This window comes from Saprolegnia diclina (assembly GCF_000281045.1).
Source record: "Saprolegnia diclina VS20 unplaced genomic scaffold supercont1.3, whole genome shotgun sequence".
Classification (NCBI taxonomy): domain Eukaryota; phylum Oomycota; class Saprolegniomycetes; order Saprolegniales; family Saprolegniaceae; genus Saprolegnia; species Saprolegnia diclina.
In genome coordinates this window covers 987089-1000114 of record NW_008246070.1, presented here as the reverse complement: position 1 = coordinate 1000114, position 13026 = coordinate 987089, and the positions used below count along the sequence as shown (strand labels likewise).

Sequence of the window (13026 nt, the reverse complement as noted above, 5' to 3'; positions counted from 1 at the left end):
GGACAGCCTTCTCAGGAACCTTCCGCCCCAAAGAGCTGCAAACGGGTGTCTCGCCGCACCACTGTCCAAGCAGAGATTCATTGAGAAAACATGGTGGTAGTACGCATCTCGTGCTGAGAGCGGAGGCTCTAATGCTGAGATTGGAGGCTCCCTAGCCAAGCGGATTGACGTAGAGGTCCGCTTCTACGACTTTTAGGCTATATTACATGGGAAGACCTTGCCAGGTTTATACTCAACGGGTGAACATGTAAGGTAATGAAAAGCTGATGGATGGACTCAGACTTGGTGGGCGGCAACTGCCGTTTCGTTCAAGTTGACTGCACTTACTTATGCGCTGTAGACGATGCTGAAGCGAGTGAAAGAAGCTAGGTCAGTTTTGTTATCATAACGGTAGAAGGGCTGCTGGGATTGTGGCCAACCTCTGTGCTCAGCAAGGGACTAAACTTGATGCTCGATTGCGGTGCCGCAGAAACCGATCCAAGAAATAGTGTACATAGCAACGTTGCCATGCCGTGTTGAGAGGCTTTCACTATATTATTACACTATTTATACTAAACGGGGGTGATTGTCTGTAGTCGTTTATAGTGTCATATTCTATTTTTTGGAAAAATCGAAGCCGGAGATCGGCGCGAACGAGCCTGATCAAGGGCAATGAGCCTTGGCTTTATGCAGGTTCATTGTACATTATGCCCTCAGCACTCTCATCACCAGTGGTCTATCGCCTTGAGCACTTCAAACCGAAGCGCGAGTGGGTGCCTGACAAGCGCCGCTCGAGCTGCGCGGCGTGCAACAAGCAGTTTCTTCTCCGGCTGCGGCGAAAGCACCACTGCCGCCGCTGTGGCGACGTTGTCTGCCGCGCGTGCTCTCAGTTTGTGACATCGGAGCTCCCGCTTGTCGGCCTTACGCCAGTGCGTGTCTGCCGGCCGTGTATTATCCGCGATATTACATCCGACACGCTGGACGTCAATCTCGAGCAACTTCTCGTCCACCATGATACGCTGTACCGAACGACAGAGCTCATCCTCTTCAGCCCACTCGCATGTTCCAAAGCCGAGGGCAGCTTTCGCGAGCGGCATCACTCGACCTTTGTTGAAGAGGACGAAGAAGTCGATGTCGAGGAAAGTCAACCTCGTCGACCCAAGTGGTCGCAGTTTAAAGCTTTGTTCAAGGCGCTGGTGCCAACGACCCCTCCTGCTTGTTGATGTGTGTTTTCGTAGCTCGCTACGTAGTGAACTTGAATGTAAACCAATGTCTTCTCAACGCCTTGGCTACTGCCTTGCGTTTGAACCACCGATCCGCATGCTGGCCCGCGAAATTTGGCCCGCGGGTTTCAGGAGGTACTCCAATGACCGACACCAGCAATTATGCTACCACGACCTGTTTACGGTCAGTGGACTTCAATAAAGGCAGAGCGTTCTAGTCTGCTAGTTTGGGTGCTGCTCCTGCATCAATTTTGCGCGTGTGAATAAGGTTGACTGAGAGCTTAAGATTGGTTGCTCGCAGTAGTACTAGTACGCTAGCAGTGACTGCCAAACCGAATAGACACGGATAGAGCGTTGCTCATATGAGCTGTTATTTGGAGTACCGTTGTTGGGTCGCAGGTTCAAAGCTTGCTCTGTTGTTTGCGGTTGTCAGCAGGACGAGCAGTTGGTGAATTTAGATACGCGATGGGCCAATCATCGTCGTTGAAAGATCGCAGGCAAAAAAATAGAAGAGCCAATCACATGTCTCTCTCCGCTGAGTGGCATCGATGATTGGTGCACTGCGATCTTTGGCCGTCCCCGCCCAGGAAGCTTGACTTTACGAATCATGAGATGCACCGCACTGTCCAGCGCCATCGCCATCTTTTCTTATATCCACGCTCAACGACCGACGTCAAGAGATCGAAACAGCGCTGCCAACTATATGATTTTGTGTAGGCGGAAAGTTAAAAATTCTGTCGAGCACCTTCGTGCTCTGGGTAGAGTGCCGAACGGAAATGGCACACTAACGTCCACGAATATGGAATCACATACACTGTATAAGCAGGACAGAGTATGGATGGACAGGGAGTTAGGGAAAACCACATATCCACTGATTGCATTTCAGCCGCATCATCTAATGATCTGCCGAGTACTTTTAGTGTCAATCAACGCGGGCTGCGGAAGGCACAACATCTCTGCATGGACGTGTATGGATGGAGATACGCTACTTGTGTCTTATCTGCCGCGCGCACGATTATAGTGAAAGTAGACACTCAAAACTACGGTCGTGGCCCAAAATATCAAACCACTCTATTGAGCGACTCTGGATTGGGTTTGTGCCATGATTCGAAGTATGTTTGTGTCGCTTGGCGCCCAACATGGATAAACAATACCCTGGTTTAGTTGTGGTGGAAAACACTACCGGAAAAAGGGTAGAAAATTCCGGGTGGCCCTCGATCAACGACAGACCGTTGCCACGCTCTCAACCGCTACCTTCAATCAGAACACTCGCCCTACCCAGCACTTTAACTTTGCGTGAGCTGCGAGAACGCTGCCCGCGATCCACCAAGAGTCACAGCGTATTTTGCACACTTCAAGCTGGCACCGTACGTAGCCAGCTGTCCAGTTGTCAAGCGCGATAGAAACAGCGCCTTCTCGTGTTCCCAACGGATCCAAGTGTCGTACGTTGACACTCGATGTCGACGAACAACTAGCGTACCGTCCAACAGCTAGACACTAATTGCTCGTATTGCAGAAACCACTGAATTCGCATCGCCCCGCGGTGTATTGTTGTTCGTGCTTTTTCTGCGTGCTGATTAGGTGCCGCCACCCAACTACCTACTATACAAGCGTACTACCTGCAAATGTGTTGTGCACCAAGTTGCAAACCCCGACCAAACTCCAGACCTAACGTCAACAAGAGCTTGCCCCGTGTATGAACGGTAGAGATACATGCATACACGACGAGACCGCAGTGCATGTACTATAACACACGCAAAGGACTAGTACTACTGATCAGTACTAAGCATTTGCTTGATGATAGCACGGCGGCTCGATGAGCATTATCTATTGCTGTTTCCAATATGATTGGTCGGACACAAAAACCAGTCGAGACAGTTGTGAAAACATGTGGTGTGACGGCAACTAATCCCCTGCACAGACCAGACTGCCGCCTCAGCGTGGTTCTTGGCGTCTCTCTGGCTCACGCTCTCCGACGAGCTTGACTCACAAATGGCGGTCGTAAATGGACGCAAAGTTCCCTACAGTTTTCCGTAGCTGCTTCCAGCAACAGTTTTAGAGGATAGCGTTTGCGAAATGAAGTAGTAGGCTTGTTGTTTGCTCAGGGCAAAATAGCACACAAAAGAGGCGGCATCCTCGCTCTCGCCTGCACGCGTTGAGAGGAACACGATACCTACTCCATTTTTTTAACGCAGGGCTGCATCGCGGCGTTTTCGGACCGAGGCGCGACCTCCTCTCGCACGGGCCACAAATGTAGTGGATTGAGATTGAGATCTCAATTCACTACAAATGTGGCCGTCACCCACGTATCAAGCCGGGTTCTTTTACGCTGTGAATTCTATCACTCTCGCCCCTGCAGCCTTCGTTCCCAGATAACCGCAAGAGGGGCAGTTGCGTTGCCGCATTTTCGAATCGGTGTACTTCTAGCACTCATGCAACTTCTTCTAGGTGCACAACAATGAACGTTAGCAGCAGCAAGACGACCACCTCGCTCGTCTCTCGAGCCACCTTGCCACTCCGCTGCCATTGAGGAATGTTTGTTTTACCTTGCTTTTGCATTTGGCACCTGTGACACATGGCGTCGATGTTGTCGGTGCACCATCTGGCGCCACGGACACAACCAATCGTCTCCGCCCGGCGCAGGAAGGCGCTCACTTTTCCTTTTGGCCATGAGCGCGCCCACAGGTGTCACGCTTGCGTTCCTCCTGCAGTTCATTGATGACTTTGGCGGCCGCGCAGCCTTTCGAGGCCTCACGACCGAAGACGTCTGCTACCTCTACGTCCTTCCGACGACCGAAGCAGCCAATGCCTCATACCTGGACCAATACATGCAGGCGCACCCGGCCAGCGCCGGGCTCATGACGGCGCCGGCTAACTGGTACCTCGGACACACGTGGCAGAGCTTGTTTCTCGACGTGGTCGACAGCATCACAAGCTTCGTGTACACGGTGGGCGATGTCCGCACGACGTCCGTGTGGTTCTGCCTCTTTGCCAACAACCAGCACGAGATGCAGTCGTTCTCGTTCGTGCAGTACATGACGCGGTTCCGGTCGGTTTTGGACGCGACGGGCCAGCTCCTCCTCATACTTCCGGACCTCGCGGACCCGATTTTGCTGCGCCGGTCGTGGTGCCTCTTTGAAATCTTCATCGCCCACTGCAGCGGTAGCGTGATTGAGATTGCGTCGATGGCGACGGCCGACCCGACGTTTGGCACCGACCCGACTGTGCTCTTGCCATGCCTCCATGCCGTCTGCACGGAAGACAGCGAAGCGGCTACCGAGCAAGACGAAGCACTCATTGTGCAAATCATAGACGCTCAACTCGGCTGCGACGCAATGGACCAACTCGTGCTGCGGATTCTAACCACGTGGTTTGCGAACCTCGCGCGCACCAAGTTTGCGCCCATGCAGCGCCCAGCGACACAAGGAATGTCGCCCCCTTGTATTTCGTCCGTGACCAATTGAGTCATGGATACCTAGTTTAGTTATCGTATTTATGAAATGAACACTCGCGTCCTAGCGTCGTGACGCTGTCAAAAGTTTGTCGTTCTCATGTAGGTAGCATCGCGCGCGGTGGCCAAAAGCCAATCCAAGCGCTGGTAGATGCAGCAACGCTATAATGTGCGTGTTGCTTATCGTTCAACCATGCTGCCATGTCGTTTCGGACAGAAGTCGAAGCGACGCAGGAGTCGTCCACGCCATATCTTCTCGGAGCATACCACGAGTCGATAGCTTACTTCTCGTCAAGCCAACACACAACCCTTGGCAGTGACGCCACAACGACGGCAGCCGGGAAGACCTACCCCTACGAAGCTACGCGAACGTTGATCCAACGGTCAACTGTTTATGGACCCTCGGTCGATCCTTGAACGTAATCAGAAGCATCCTGAGCTACACAACCGCTCATGTCCTGTGATTCGAGCGCTCGAATCGTTCCCTTCCAACGCTCTGGCGTTGATCCGCCGCCTGGGAAACGCAGTAGGTTCAAGCACGGAGCCTTCGATTATCGAACATTCGTGCGTGTTGCTCCGGTTTGCCGCATTGCGCAACATGCAGAGCGTCTTGAAAAGCCTCACGGCGGTGCTGCTGGCACGTGCGGCGACGGCGGAGCTCACGATCGTGACGCCGCACGACGCGCTGCCGGATGGCGTGCCATACACGCTGCTTCCGGTGGCCCAGCGGCCACTCTACCGCGGCAAGATCGTCGGGCCACTCGTGACACCCGCAGCCCCCAACGCCACGGCCATCGAGCTCATCCCTGCGATCGGCAACTGCCCCGCGTTTGCTTTTCCGACCGCCAATAGCTCGACGGACAAGCCAAGCGAGGATGCCATGCACCGCATTGCGCTGCTGCCGCTCACCGATTTGCCCGACTGCAAGGTCGTCGACCGCGTGCGGCAGGCGCAAGCGGCTGGAGCTATTGGTGCGTTCCTATACGACGCCAACCAACTCAACGCAACGGTGCCGTTCGAGGTACACTGCCTGTACACACAGTGCCCTCGTCCTCATCGTAGCACTAGAGCATGCGTCCTGCCGCCGATATTACGATCCCTGCCGTCTTTCTTGGCGGCCTCGACGCCGCGCGGCTCGAGCAACTCGCCTCCGAGACGCCGGTCGTGGCGCTATTGCGCTGGACGACGCCGCACCCCGAGACACACGTGAGTTTCGACGTGTATTTCCCCTCAACTGCCCGAATGGATCGCGGGTACAGCGGGTACCCGACGCTGTTGGCGACCTTTGGCGACCTTGTGCGCTTCACGCCTCACTTTGAAATGTATCGTGCTGGTGCGTGGGGCTGTGGCAACATGAGCGACTCGAGTCTCTGCGCCGCACTCTGCGTGGACGGAGCGTGCACGTACGATCCTGAAGACGACGCCACCGTCGGGCTGGACGGCAAAGACGTCTTGGCCCACGACGTCTTGGCATTTTGCGCCTACGAGCACTCGAAGCCGAACGCGTCTGCCTTTTGGGATGTTACAAACCGCATCTTAACCGAGTGCACCGCGGGTGTCGATCCAGCGACATGCCGCACACGGGTCTTGGCGTCGTTTACGCCCACGATTGGTGCTGCGATAGCTGCGTGCGCGGACAACAACGCAACTGAATTTTACAACGCCGAGCTGCAGCATGCGTACGCTGCGGGTGTTGCCACGTACCCACTCGTGACGATCAATGACCAGCCGCTCTACGGTAAACACCGAGAAGCAAACAGTGGAATAAGGGAAAGGCGTAGAGGACTGGGCGTGCGACGAGCCGATTTCCATGACGACCTGTGCACCGCTCAGCGTGCTCTGCCGGTATCTCGAGTACTCGAACGTGACGCTTCCGGACGGTGTGTGCGCCCCCGAGTACTGGCAGAGCCGGTGCCTTCCGCCGCATGCCATCGATGACTGCGGTGTCTGCAACGAGCGCGACAGCGCCAAGTGGAGCCGTGCGTGCCGCGGCTGCGACAATGTTGTCCACAGCAACAAGGTTCGCATCTTCCACCGGACAAAATTACGACACATTGCGCGTAGACATTGGACGTTTGCGGCGTGTGTGGCGGCGACGGCTCGTTTGATATTTGCGGCGAGTGCCTTCCCGCCAAGGACTCGCGACGCGATACGGTATGCGCCGACTGCAAAGGCGAACCGTGGGGCCCTGCGACGCGCGATGCGTGCGGAGTCTGTGGAGGTCATGGTAGGAATGGCATTATGTCTTCGTCGAGAAATAACCCTTTTTTGTGGTCGAGTAGGGTCGTTTGATGCGTGTGGCCTGTGCTTCCAAGCCGACGACCCGCGCCGCCAAAATTACGGGTGCCAACTCGAGGTGGACCCAGATGCTGTGCACCTCAAGCTTTTTATTCGTGGAGTCGGGTACTACTTCTATCGCCTGGGACGCATACGCAGTCGTGTCATTGTGTTAGTGCTGGGGTGTTTGGTCAGTCGGCGGCTGTGACGACGTTGGCGTCGACGCTCGCCGCGGCAGCAAAGACCGAAGCGACCAGCGTGCACATCAGGTCGATCGAGACGGTCGACGATGCACTTGTTGTCAACATTTTTCTTCTTCCGACGGCGTCGTCACCCGAGGGCGCGAGTGAGAATGTCGTGGCGCGCCTTGGCGCTATCGACGTCAGCGCGCTCGTCCAAGACGTCTATTTGCACTCGGAGGATGCGTCCAGGTAGTCGCCATTGTGTCCTACCACTGTGGATGCGAATGCAGTACCAAGTAGTCGCGCCGTCGACGTCAAAGTGCTGTCGATGGAGGGCGGCGCGAAGAAGGCGCGCACGGTCCCCAAAATGTGGTACGTTGGCGCGCTCGGCGGGCTTGTCGTTAGCACAGCGCTGACGACGTGGCTTGTTCAACGGCGCGATCGGCGTCTCAAGAGCGACATGCGCCAGCTCTTTGCGCGGTACACGCCACTCGTGGCGATGGACGAAGAGGACTCGTAAACCACGCAAACGAATCTGCTCCTTGGTTTTTCAAATTTTGGGTTTGTCTACTTGTGGTCAGCGCATCTGGACAACGACGTCGCCGTGCAGATCCCACCGCTGCGATAAGCTCACCACTACGATCGAATATGAATATTGGCGATTGAAAGGAATTGCCGCGGCTTTGCGCCCGTCTGCGATCTTTCCAAATCTTAATGCGCCAGAGTCGCCTGTCCCGTCAACTTCAACGCGCGCGCCTTTGCACAAGGCTGCAAAAAAGTGCAACGTCCCAAAAATCATCGTTCCAACTGCTTATTTTATCAGCGGGAAGATTCCAATGGCGATGGCTTGGGACTGAAGACCAAGCCGATCCATCTCCGGGGATGGTCCCTGCAAAGTCGCGCCTGCTGGCCCTTTCAAAGGGTCCTTGCAACACGCGACTCGAGGTGTCGCCTTGTACGCAAAACGTGCGAGCACCCAGATATCGGATGCAAGCCGGTCACGACGTCGTCCAAACGGCAATTTCAGTGCTACTATGCACCCTTCGTAACCTATAACGGCGCATCCATGGAGCGACCAACTTCAAGTGTGCCTCGCTCGCCTCAGTGGGATGCACAGCAAACGCAGCCAGAAAGCACGCGTGCACGTGGGACACGCCCTTTTGCCGTCTGTCCCGTTTGAAAAACACTTTTCCACGAGCTCATTCCCCAATTTCCTCGTTCGTCCAAAAGCAATATGATTGAATGGTACGCGCCGCAGCGCTACGACATCGGCGTCATCGTGCAGCTCATTTGCTGCCTCTGCGGCATCGGGTCGCTCTCGATGCCCCACATCTTTGCCGAATCCGGCGCCGTCTTGTCGTGCATCACCTTTCTGCTCAACTTCTTCTTCAACACATATGCGACCGTCGCGCTCTGCCAGTGCCTCCTCGCGCTCAAGGACGAGCCCAAAGTCCAGACGTACGTCGACCTCGGGTTCTACCTCTTTGGCAAAACCGGCGCTGTCCTCGTCCAAGGCACGCAGCTCGCGTCTTGCTTTCTACTTCCGATCGCGTTCCTCGTCCTCGGCGGCGCGACGCTGCTTCCATCCATCTTCGACGGCGCGATCGACATTTCGTCGACGTGGTGGATCTTGCTCATGACGCTCGTACTGCTGCCGATCATCTACATCCGCGTGCTCCACGAAGCGTACCCCGTGTTGGTTGCGGGCGCGCTCGGGACGATCATTGCCGATACCATGGCGACCGTCGATGCGTATTTGGCGCCCGGCGGTGACATTTTTGAAGCGACGGCGTCGCCCGGCTTCTCCAACGTTCTCAACACGTTTGGCGCATTTGCGCTCGCGTACGGCGCCGCGACGATCGTGCCGCAGATGCAGAACCACCACCCCCGCCCCGAGAGCATGCCGAGCACGATGGTGTTTGGCATGTTGCTGATTTCCGTCTTTTACGTGGCCCTCGGTGCGGTCGGGTACGCGCACTTTGGCTGCGCGGCGCCTGGGAACCTCTTGATCGCCATGTCGGCTACGACGGAGCGCCGGCGAATTGCGTTCATCTGCATGCAAGTGCACGTCATGATTGCGCTGGCGATCTTTATGAACCCGTTCTTTGTCTACTTTGAGCGCAAGTGGGACCCGTGGTTTGCCAAGGTGGCGATGACGGACACCAACGAGAATGACGACGCCGACAAGACCGAAGCGGGGTTTGCGGCAGTGCGCACGCCGACGCACGGCGCGTCGGACAATGACGCGAGTGCCGTCGACGACGTGCGGGCGACGCGGGTCGCATTCCTGCGCCGAATTGTGTTTCGCTCGAGTATGGTCGGCATCCAGTGCTTTGTCGCCATGCTCACGCAGAGCTCGTTCTCGGACATTGCCGACCTCATTGGCGCGTCCGTCATGAACCTCTGCTCAGTGATTCTGCCGCTTGTCTTTTACTACGCCATGTTCCGCACGACCATGTCCAAACGCCATAAAATGCTGTGCATCGCTGTCATCGTCGTCACGACGCTCCTCGGCGGCTACAGCACGTACCACGCGATCGCCAACATTGTCGAAAACTCGTCGACGTACAAGTTGTTTTCGTCGGCGCCGGCCACCTATGCACCGACGTCGTTCCCGTACTGCCCCGCGGGTTTTGCGACGCGCAAGCAGGCATGGATCGCCTCACTGCAACATTAACTCAAATAACTAGTATGTATTCTACGTAGTCATCTCTAAACTCGGGTTTGCATAAACTATTTTGTGGATTACAGCGCTGTGTTGGGCACGAGCAAATACCCAAAGCATAGCGCCATGAGAAGGATCATGAGCGCCACCAGTCGGTCGTGGCGCGGGCGTTTTTCGTCGTCGACGGCCACGGGCAAGACGACGCGGCCGCGCTTGGCCTTGCGCCGGCCGTCGACGCGCAGCCGGCCAATGCAGAGCTGCTCAACCATGTCCTGCGCAGCTTTGGAGTGCCCAACCTCTTTAAACTCTTCGTGGGCGTCTTGGCCCGCAAGGTCCATGAGGATTTCGGGCCCACCCGGATGCGACTCCAAGAAGGCCGTGATGTCGTAGATCTTTTGGCGGCCGTCGTCGCCAAGGATGAGCCAGCAGTCGTCGGTGGAGGCGTGGCGAAGCACCTCGGCGGCCGTGTATTCATGCAATTCGCTCATGTTGGCAAGCTGTCGTCGCTTGCGGAGGTGGTCGACGAACGTGGTCTTGAAGCCACGGCCGTGGCGCATGCACCGCGACCTTTGACAAAAGATCGTTCTTGCCGCGTTGTGATTCGACACATTTCCATTGCATTTCCACCAATCCTCCCTTTACATGGCACATGCCGAATCTAATTCAGGTGCCGCTTTCGACCAGCCAATCACGCCCATCAGCGCCACGCCGACGATAAGACAAAGCAGCATGTCGGTCTACGACGAGATTGAGATCGAGGACATGGAGTTCAACGAGGACGACCAGGTGTACTACTACCCGTGTCCCTGCGGTGACAAGTTCTTCATCGGCCTCGACGAGCTCCACGACGGCGAAGACATTGCGAGCTGCCCGTCGTGCTCGCTCACGATTCGCATCATCTTTGACGCCGACGCACTGCCCGAGCTCCGCGAAGATGAAGATGACGAAGAAGCATGAGAGAATATAACTTAAGAAATGCTAGCACATACATGCGTTACTGATCGGCGACGACCAAATTAACGAGGTTGCCGTGCAGGACATCCCCGAGCTTGGCTATGTGCGCGCCCATGCGCTCCGTCTCGGCGTCCGAGAGCCTCAGCGTCGACGCAGCCTCGTCACTGGACATGGCCAAAATACGCACTTGTGTTTGCGTTGGCGACAGTCGTTCGCAGAGCACCCTGCACAGATGCTAAGCCGTCGACTATCATAGAAACGAATGGCGGTGTACCAGACTTTGCAGTGGCGCTGGAGAGGCGCCGTGCGTGGCCACGCCTCGTCGAACGCAATCGAGCTGCCGACCAGCGTGCGGGTGTTCAAGCTTCTAAACTCGCGCGCCAACACGTTCAGCGGTTCGAGACCGCCCCGCTGCACTCGCTTGTACTCCATGTCGACCGCCGTAGTAGCCAGCATCTACCACAGCGCTATGACGAAACCCCACACATCGTTTTGCTCTACCTCTGCATCCAGACAGTGCACAGCAACGCCAGGTGGCGGCTCGAGCGTGAAGCGGCCTTCCATGCGCGGGGCCCAGAAGAGCGCCTTGACGCGCGGCGCAACGTCATCGAGAGGCTTGTCCACGAAGAGATGGTAGTGCCACGTGAGCTGGATCGTGCCCGTCTCTAGCACCTCGTACTTGAACGCGCGCTGGTCGCGCATGTTGGCGGTCGGCCCGCAGAGGCCAAACGTGGCAAAGACCGCGTCCGTGTTGTAATACAGGTTCTTACTGACCCAGTCGAGACTCGCAAATCGGGTCGCGGGGTCGGCCAAGACGGACAAGTCACGCCACGTAGACTGCGTCGAGAGCCCACGCTACGATACCTACCGTGTAGGACGACCACGATGCTATAGGTACATGGACACTACCTGAACGCTGTGGCCTGCGACCCAATGGGTCATAGCTGTGAGAAAGTGCTGCTGCCGCCGCTGCAACTCTTGGAGATCGGCTTGCTCGTCGAGGCTCGCGGCGGTGGCGGCCTGCAGCCCGGCGGCGACGTCTCGCCACGAGAGTGCGGACGTCGATGGCCGCGCCTGCAGTTGGCGGAGCTGCGCGTGGAGCGTGGCTATGGCTTGTTGGAGGTACGAAGTCTCGGAGCGGAGCAGCGACCGGTGCTCGCGCTGCTTGAACCGGTTGTAGAGGCGCAGCTTGGTCTTTGCCGGGTTGGTAGCGTCCTTCGGGTCACCGCTTTGCATTTGATTGTGTGTCATATGAGTGTGTGTATACCATAGTAAGCCCCATACTGTGCTCAAGGTTGCACACGTAACATCCAGAAGGTCCAGGCATCGAGCCGACAACTTGGCACTTGCAGCTCTACTTTCTCGCGACCACTTGTCACCACGACCGTTGCTACTAGAATTGCCAGGGCTATAGTATCGGCACGTTGTCGTTTAGCCTTTTGAACGTCGGGTCGATGGAGCATCGAGGGCCAATGTGAGTCTGATGGGTGATCCGGAATAACGCCATCATGACGCAAGCTGAGTCCACGCACTCGCAAGCTTACTGTACCAGGACCGTTTCAGCAGCCAGACTTGCTTCTGGCAGAGCACTAGCCACCCTTGGTGCTGCCTTTGGTGGTATTACCGAGGTATGTCGGGAGTTCCCTGCGGATTTCCCGCCAAATGCGCACGATCCACCGACAGCCTCTTTCTCGTTCGACGTGCAACCCCACACACCCTTGCATGACTGCACCTCCAACTGGAGCACGATAATTGCTACTAGCAATCGATCGACTCGGGCAACACGACTACGAGCAGGTAGTTGGGGATGCTTGCGATTGCCCATATCCAGAGCCTCTTGGTGAAATGCACTACGAGTGTCATCGATAGTCCATTTGACCAATCGACGTCAGGTGGAAGCAATAGCCAGCGCTTCCTAGCGCAAAGGCGCTTGTACAAAAGGCTCGGACGCTGCTTTTACCAGAAACCTCATTTTCAAACGTATACCATGATGATGACGACGCCCACCCCGATGCTTGGCTTCCTTGCGCTCTACATTCCGCGCACGAGTGCCAAATCCCAGCGCTACCTCGCCGCTGGTTTCCTCATGGCCATGCTCGTCCGCACCCTCGGGATGCGCCGCGTGCTTCTCGGCCTCCGCCCTTTTGCCTGCAAGCTCTTGACAGCTGCCAAGGCAGCGTCCGACACCCAGCTTCGTCCGTTGCCTGACAATGTCGAGACCGTCCCGGCGCTGCAGACGACAGTCGCCACCCAAGACACGACCATTGCCCACCTCACGACCAACGTCGCCGACCT

General features: G+C 56.5%; 7 protein-coding genes across 9 annotated transcripts; 5 read left to right on the top strand and 2 right to left on the bottom strand.

Annotated features, from left to right (window-relative positions):
• Window positions 1-617: 617 nt before the first annotated feature.
• Window positions 618-1265, top strand: SDRG_01498 (hypothetical protein). Its single transcript, XM_008607027.1, has one exon. It carries the CDS (start codon window positions 687-689, stop codon window positions 1200-1202), a length of 516 nt encoding a protein of 171 aa, XP_008605249.1. The 5' UTR covers window positions 618-686; the 3' UTR covers window positions 1203-1265.
• Window positions 1266-3844: 2579 nt separating this feature from the next.
• SDRG_01497 (hypothetical protein) lies at window positions 3845-4736 on the top strand. The gene has a single exon (XM_008607026.1). It carries the CDS (start codon window positions 3872-3874, stop codon window positions 4664-4666), a length of 795 nt encoding a protein of 264 aa, XP_008605248.1. The 5' UTR covers window positions 3845-3871; the 3' UTR covers window positions 4667-4736.
• A 348-nt stretch (window positions 4737-5084) lies between these two features.
• On the top strand, window positions 5085-7667 carry SDRG_01496 (hypothetical protein). 3 transcript variants are annotated; one of them, XM_008607024.1, is made up of 7 exons: window positions 5085-5674; window positions 5722-6391; window positions 6435-6673; window positions 6718-6880; window positions 6936-7056; window positions 7107-7361; window positions 7413-7667. In XM_008607024.1, the coding sequence occupies exons 1-7, from the start codon at window positions 5252-5254 to the stop codon at window positions 7630-7632; spliced, it is 2091 nt and encodes a 696-aa protein (XP_008605246.1). In that variant the 5' UTR covers window positions 5085-5251; the 3' UTR covers window positions 7633-7667. The 3 variants fall into 3 exon arrangements, with proteins under 3 accessions (XP_008605246.1, XP_008605247.1, XP_008605245.1); XM_008607025.1 differs by having other exon boundaries at window positions 7410-7667; XM_008607023.1 differs by having other exon boundaries at window positions 6429-6673.
• A 489-nt stretch (window positions 7668-8156) lies between these two features.
• On the top strand, window positions 8157-9851 carry SDRG_01495 (hypothetical protein). The gene has a single exon (XM_008607022.1). It carries the CDS (start codon window positions 8347-8349, stop codon window positions 9787-9789), a length of 1443 nt encoding a protein of 480 aa, XP_008605244.1. The 5' UTR covers window positions 8157-8346; the 3' UTR covers window positions 9790-9851.
• Window positions 9771-10360, bottom strand: SDRG_01494 (hypothetical protein). The gene has a single exon (XM_008607021.1). It carries the CDS (start codon window positions 10332-10334, stop codon window positions 9858-9860), a length of 477 nt encoding a protein of 158 aa, XP_008605243.1. The 5' UTR covers window positions 10335-10360; the 3' UTR covers window positions 9771-9857.
• A 146-nt stretch (window positions 10361-10506) lies between these two features.
• Window positions 10507-10734, top strand: SDRG_01493 (hypothetical protein; the record flags this gene model as incomplete). Its single annotated transcript, XM_008607020.1, has 1 exon — window positions 10507-10734. The coding sequence occupies one exon, from the start codon at window positions 10507-10509 to the stop codon at window positions 10732-10734; it is 228 nt and encodes a 75-aa protein (XP_008605242.1).
• SDRG_01492 (hypothetical protein) lies at window positions 10719-11967 on the bottom strand (the record flags this gene model as incomplete). Its single annotated transcript, XM_008607019.1, has 4 exons — window positions 10719-10955; window positions 11006-11187; window positions 11233-11586; window positions 11641-11967. The coding sequence occupies 4 exons, from the start codon at window positions 11965-11967 to the stop codon at window positions 10772-10774; spliced, it is 1047 nt and encodes a 348-aa protein (XP_008605241.1). The 3' UTR covers window positions 10719-10771.
• Window positions 11968-13026: the final 1059 nt, after the last annotated feature.

Excerpts from the sequence above, each read along its gene's own strand:
- SDRG_01498 (XM_008607027.1), top strand. The coding sequence starts at position 687 with ATGCCCTCAGCACTCTCATCACCAGTGGTCTATCGCCTTGAGCACTTC.
- SDRG_01497 (XM_008607026.1), top strand. The coding sequence starts at position 3,872 with ATGAGCGCGCCCACAGGTGTCACGCTTGCGTTCCTCCTGCAGTTCATT.
- SDRG_01496 (XM_008607023.1), top strand. The coding sequence starts at position 5,252 with ATGCAGAGCGTCTTGAAAAGCCTCACGGCGGTGCTGCTGGCACGTGCG. Across the intron at positions 6,674-6,717 it reads ATGTTGTCCACAGCAACAAG|ACATTGGACGTTTGCGGCGT; the intron begins GTTCGCATCTTC and ends CATTGCGCGTAG. Across the intron at positions 6,881-6,935 it reads CGGAGTCTGTGGAGGTCATG|GGTCGTTTGATGCGTGTGGC; the intron begins GTAGGAATGGCA and ends GTGGTCGAGTAG.
- SDRG_01495 (XM_008607022.1), top strand. The coding sequence starts at position 8,347 with ATGATTGAATGGTACGCGCCGCAGCGCTACGACATCGGCGTCATCGTG.
- SDRG_01494 (XM_008607021.1), bottom strand. The coding sequence starts at position 10,334 with ATGCGCCACGGCCGTGGCTTCAAGACCACGTTCGTCGACCACCTCCGC.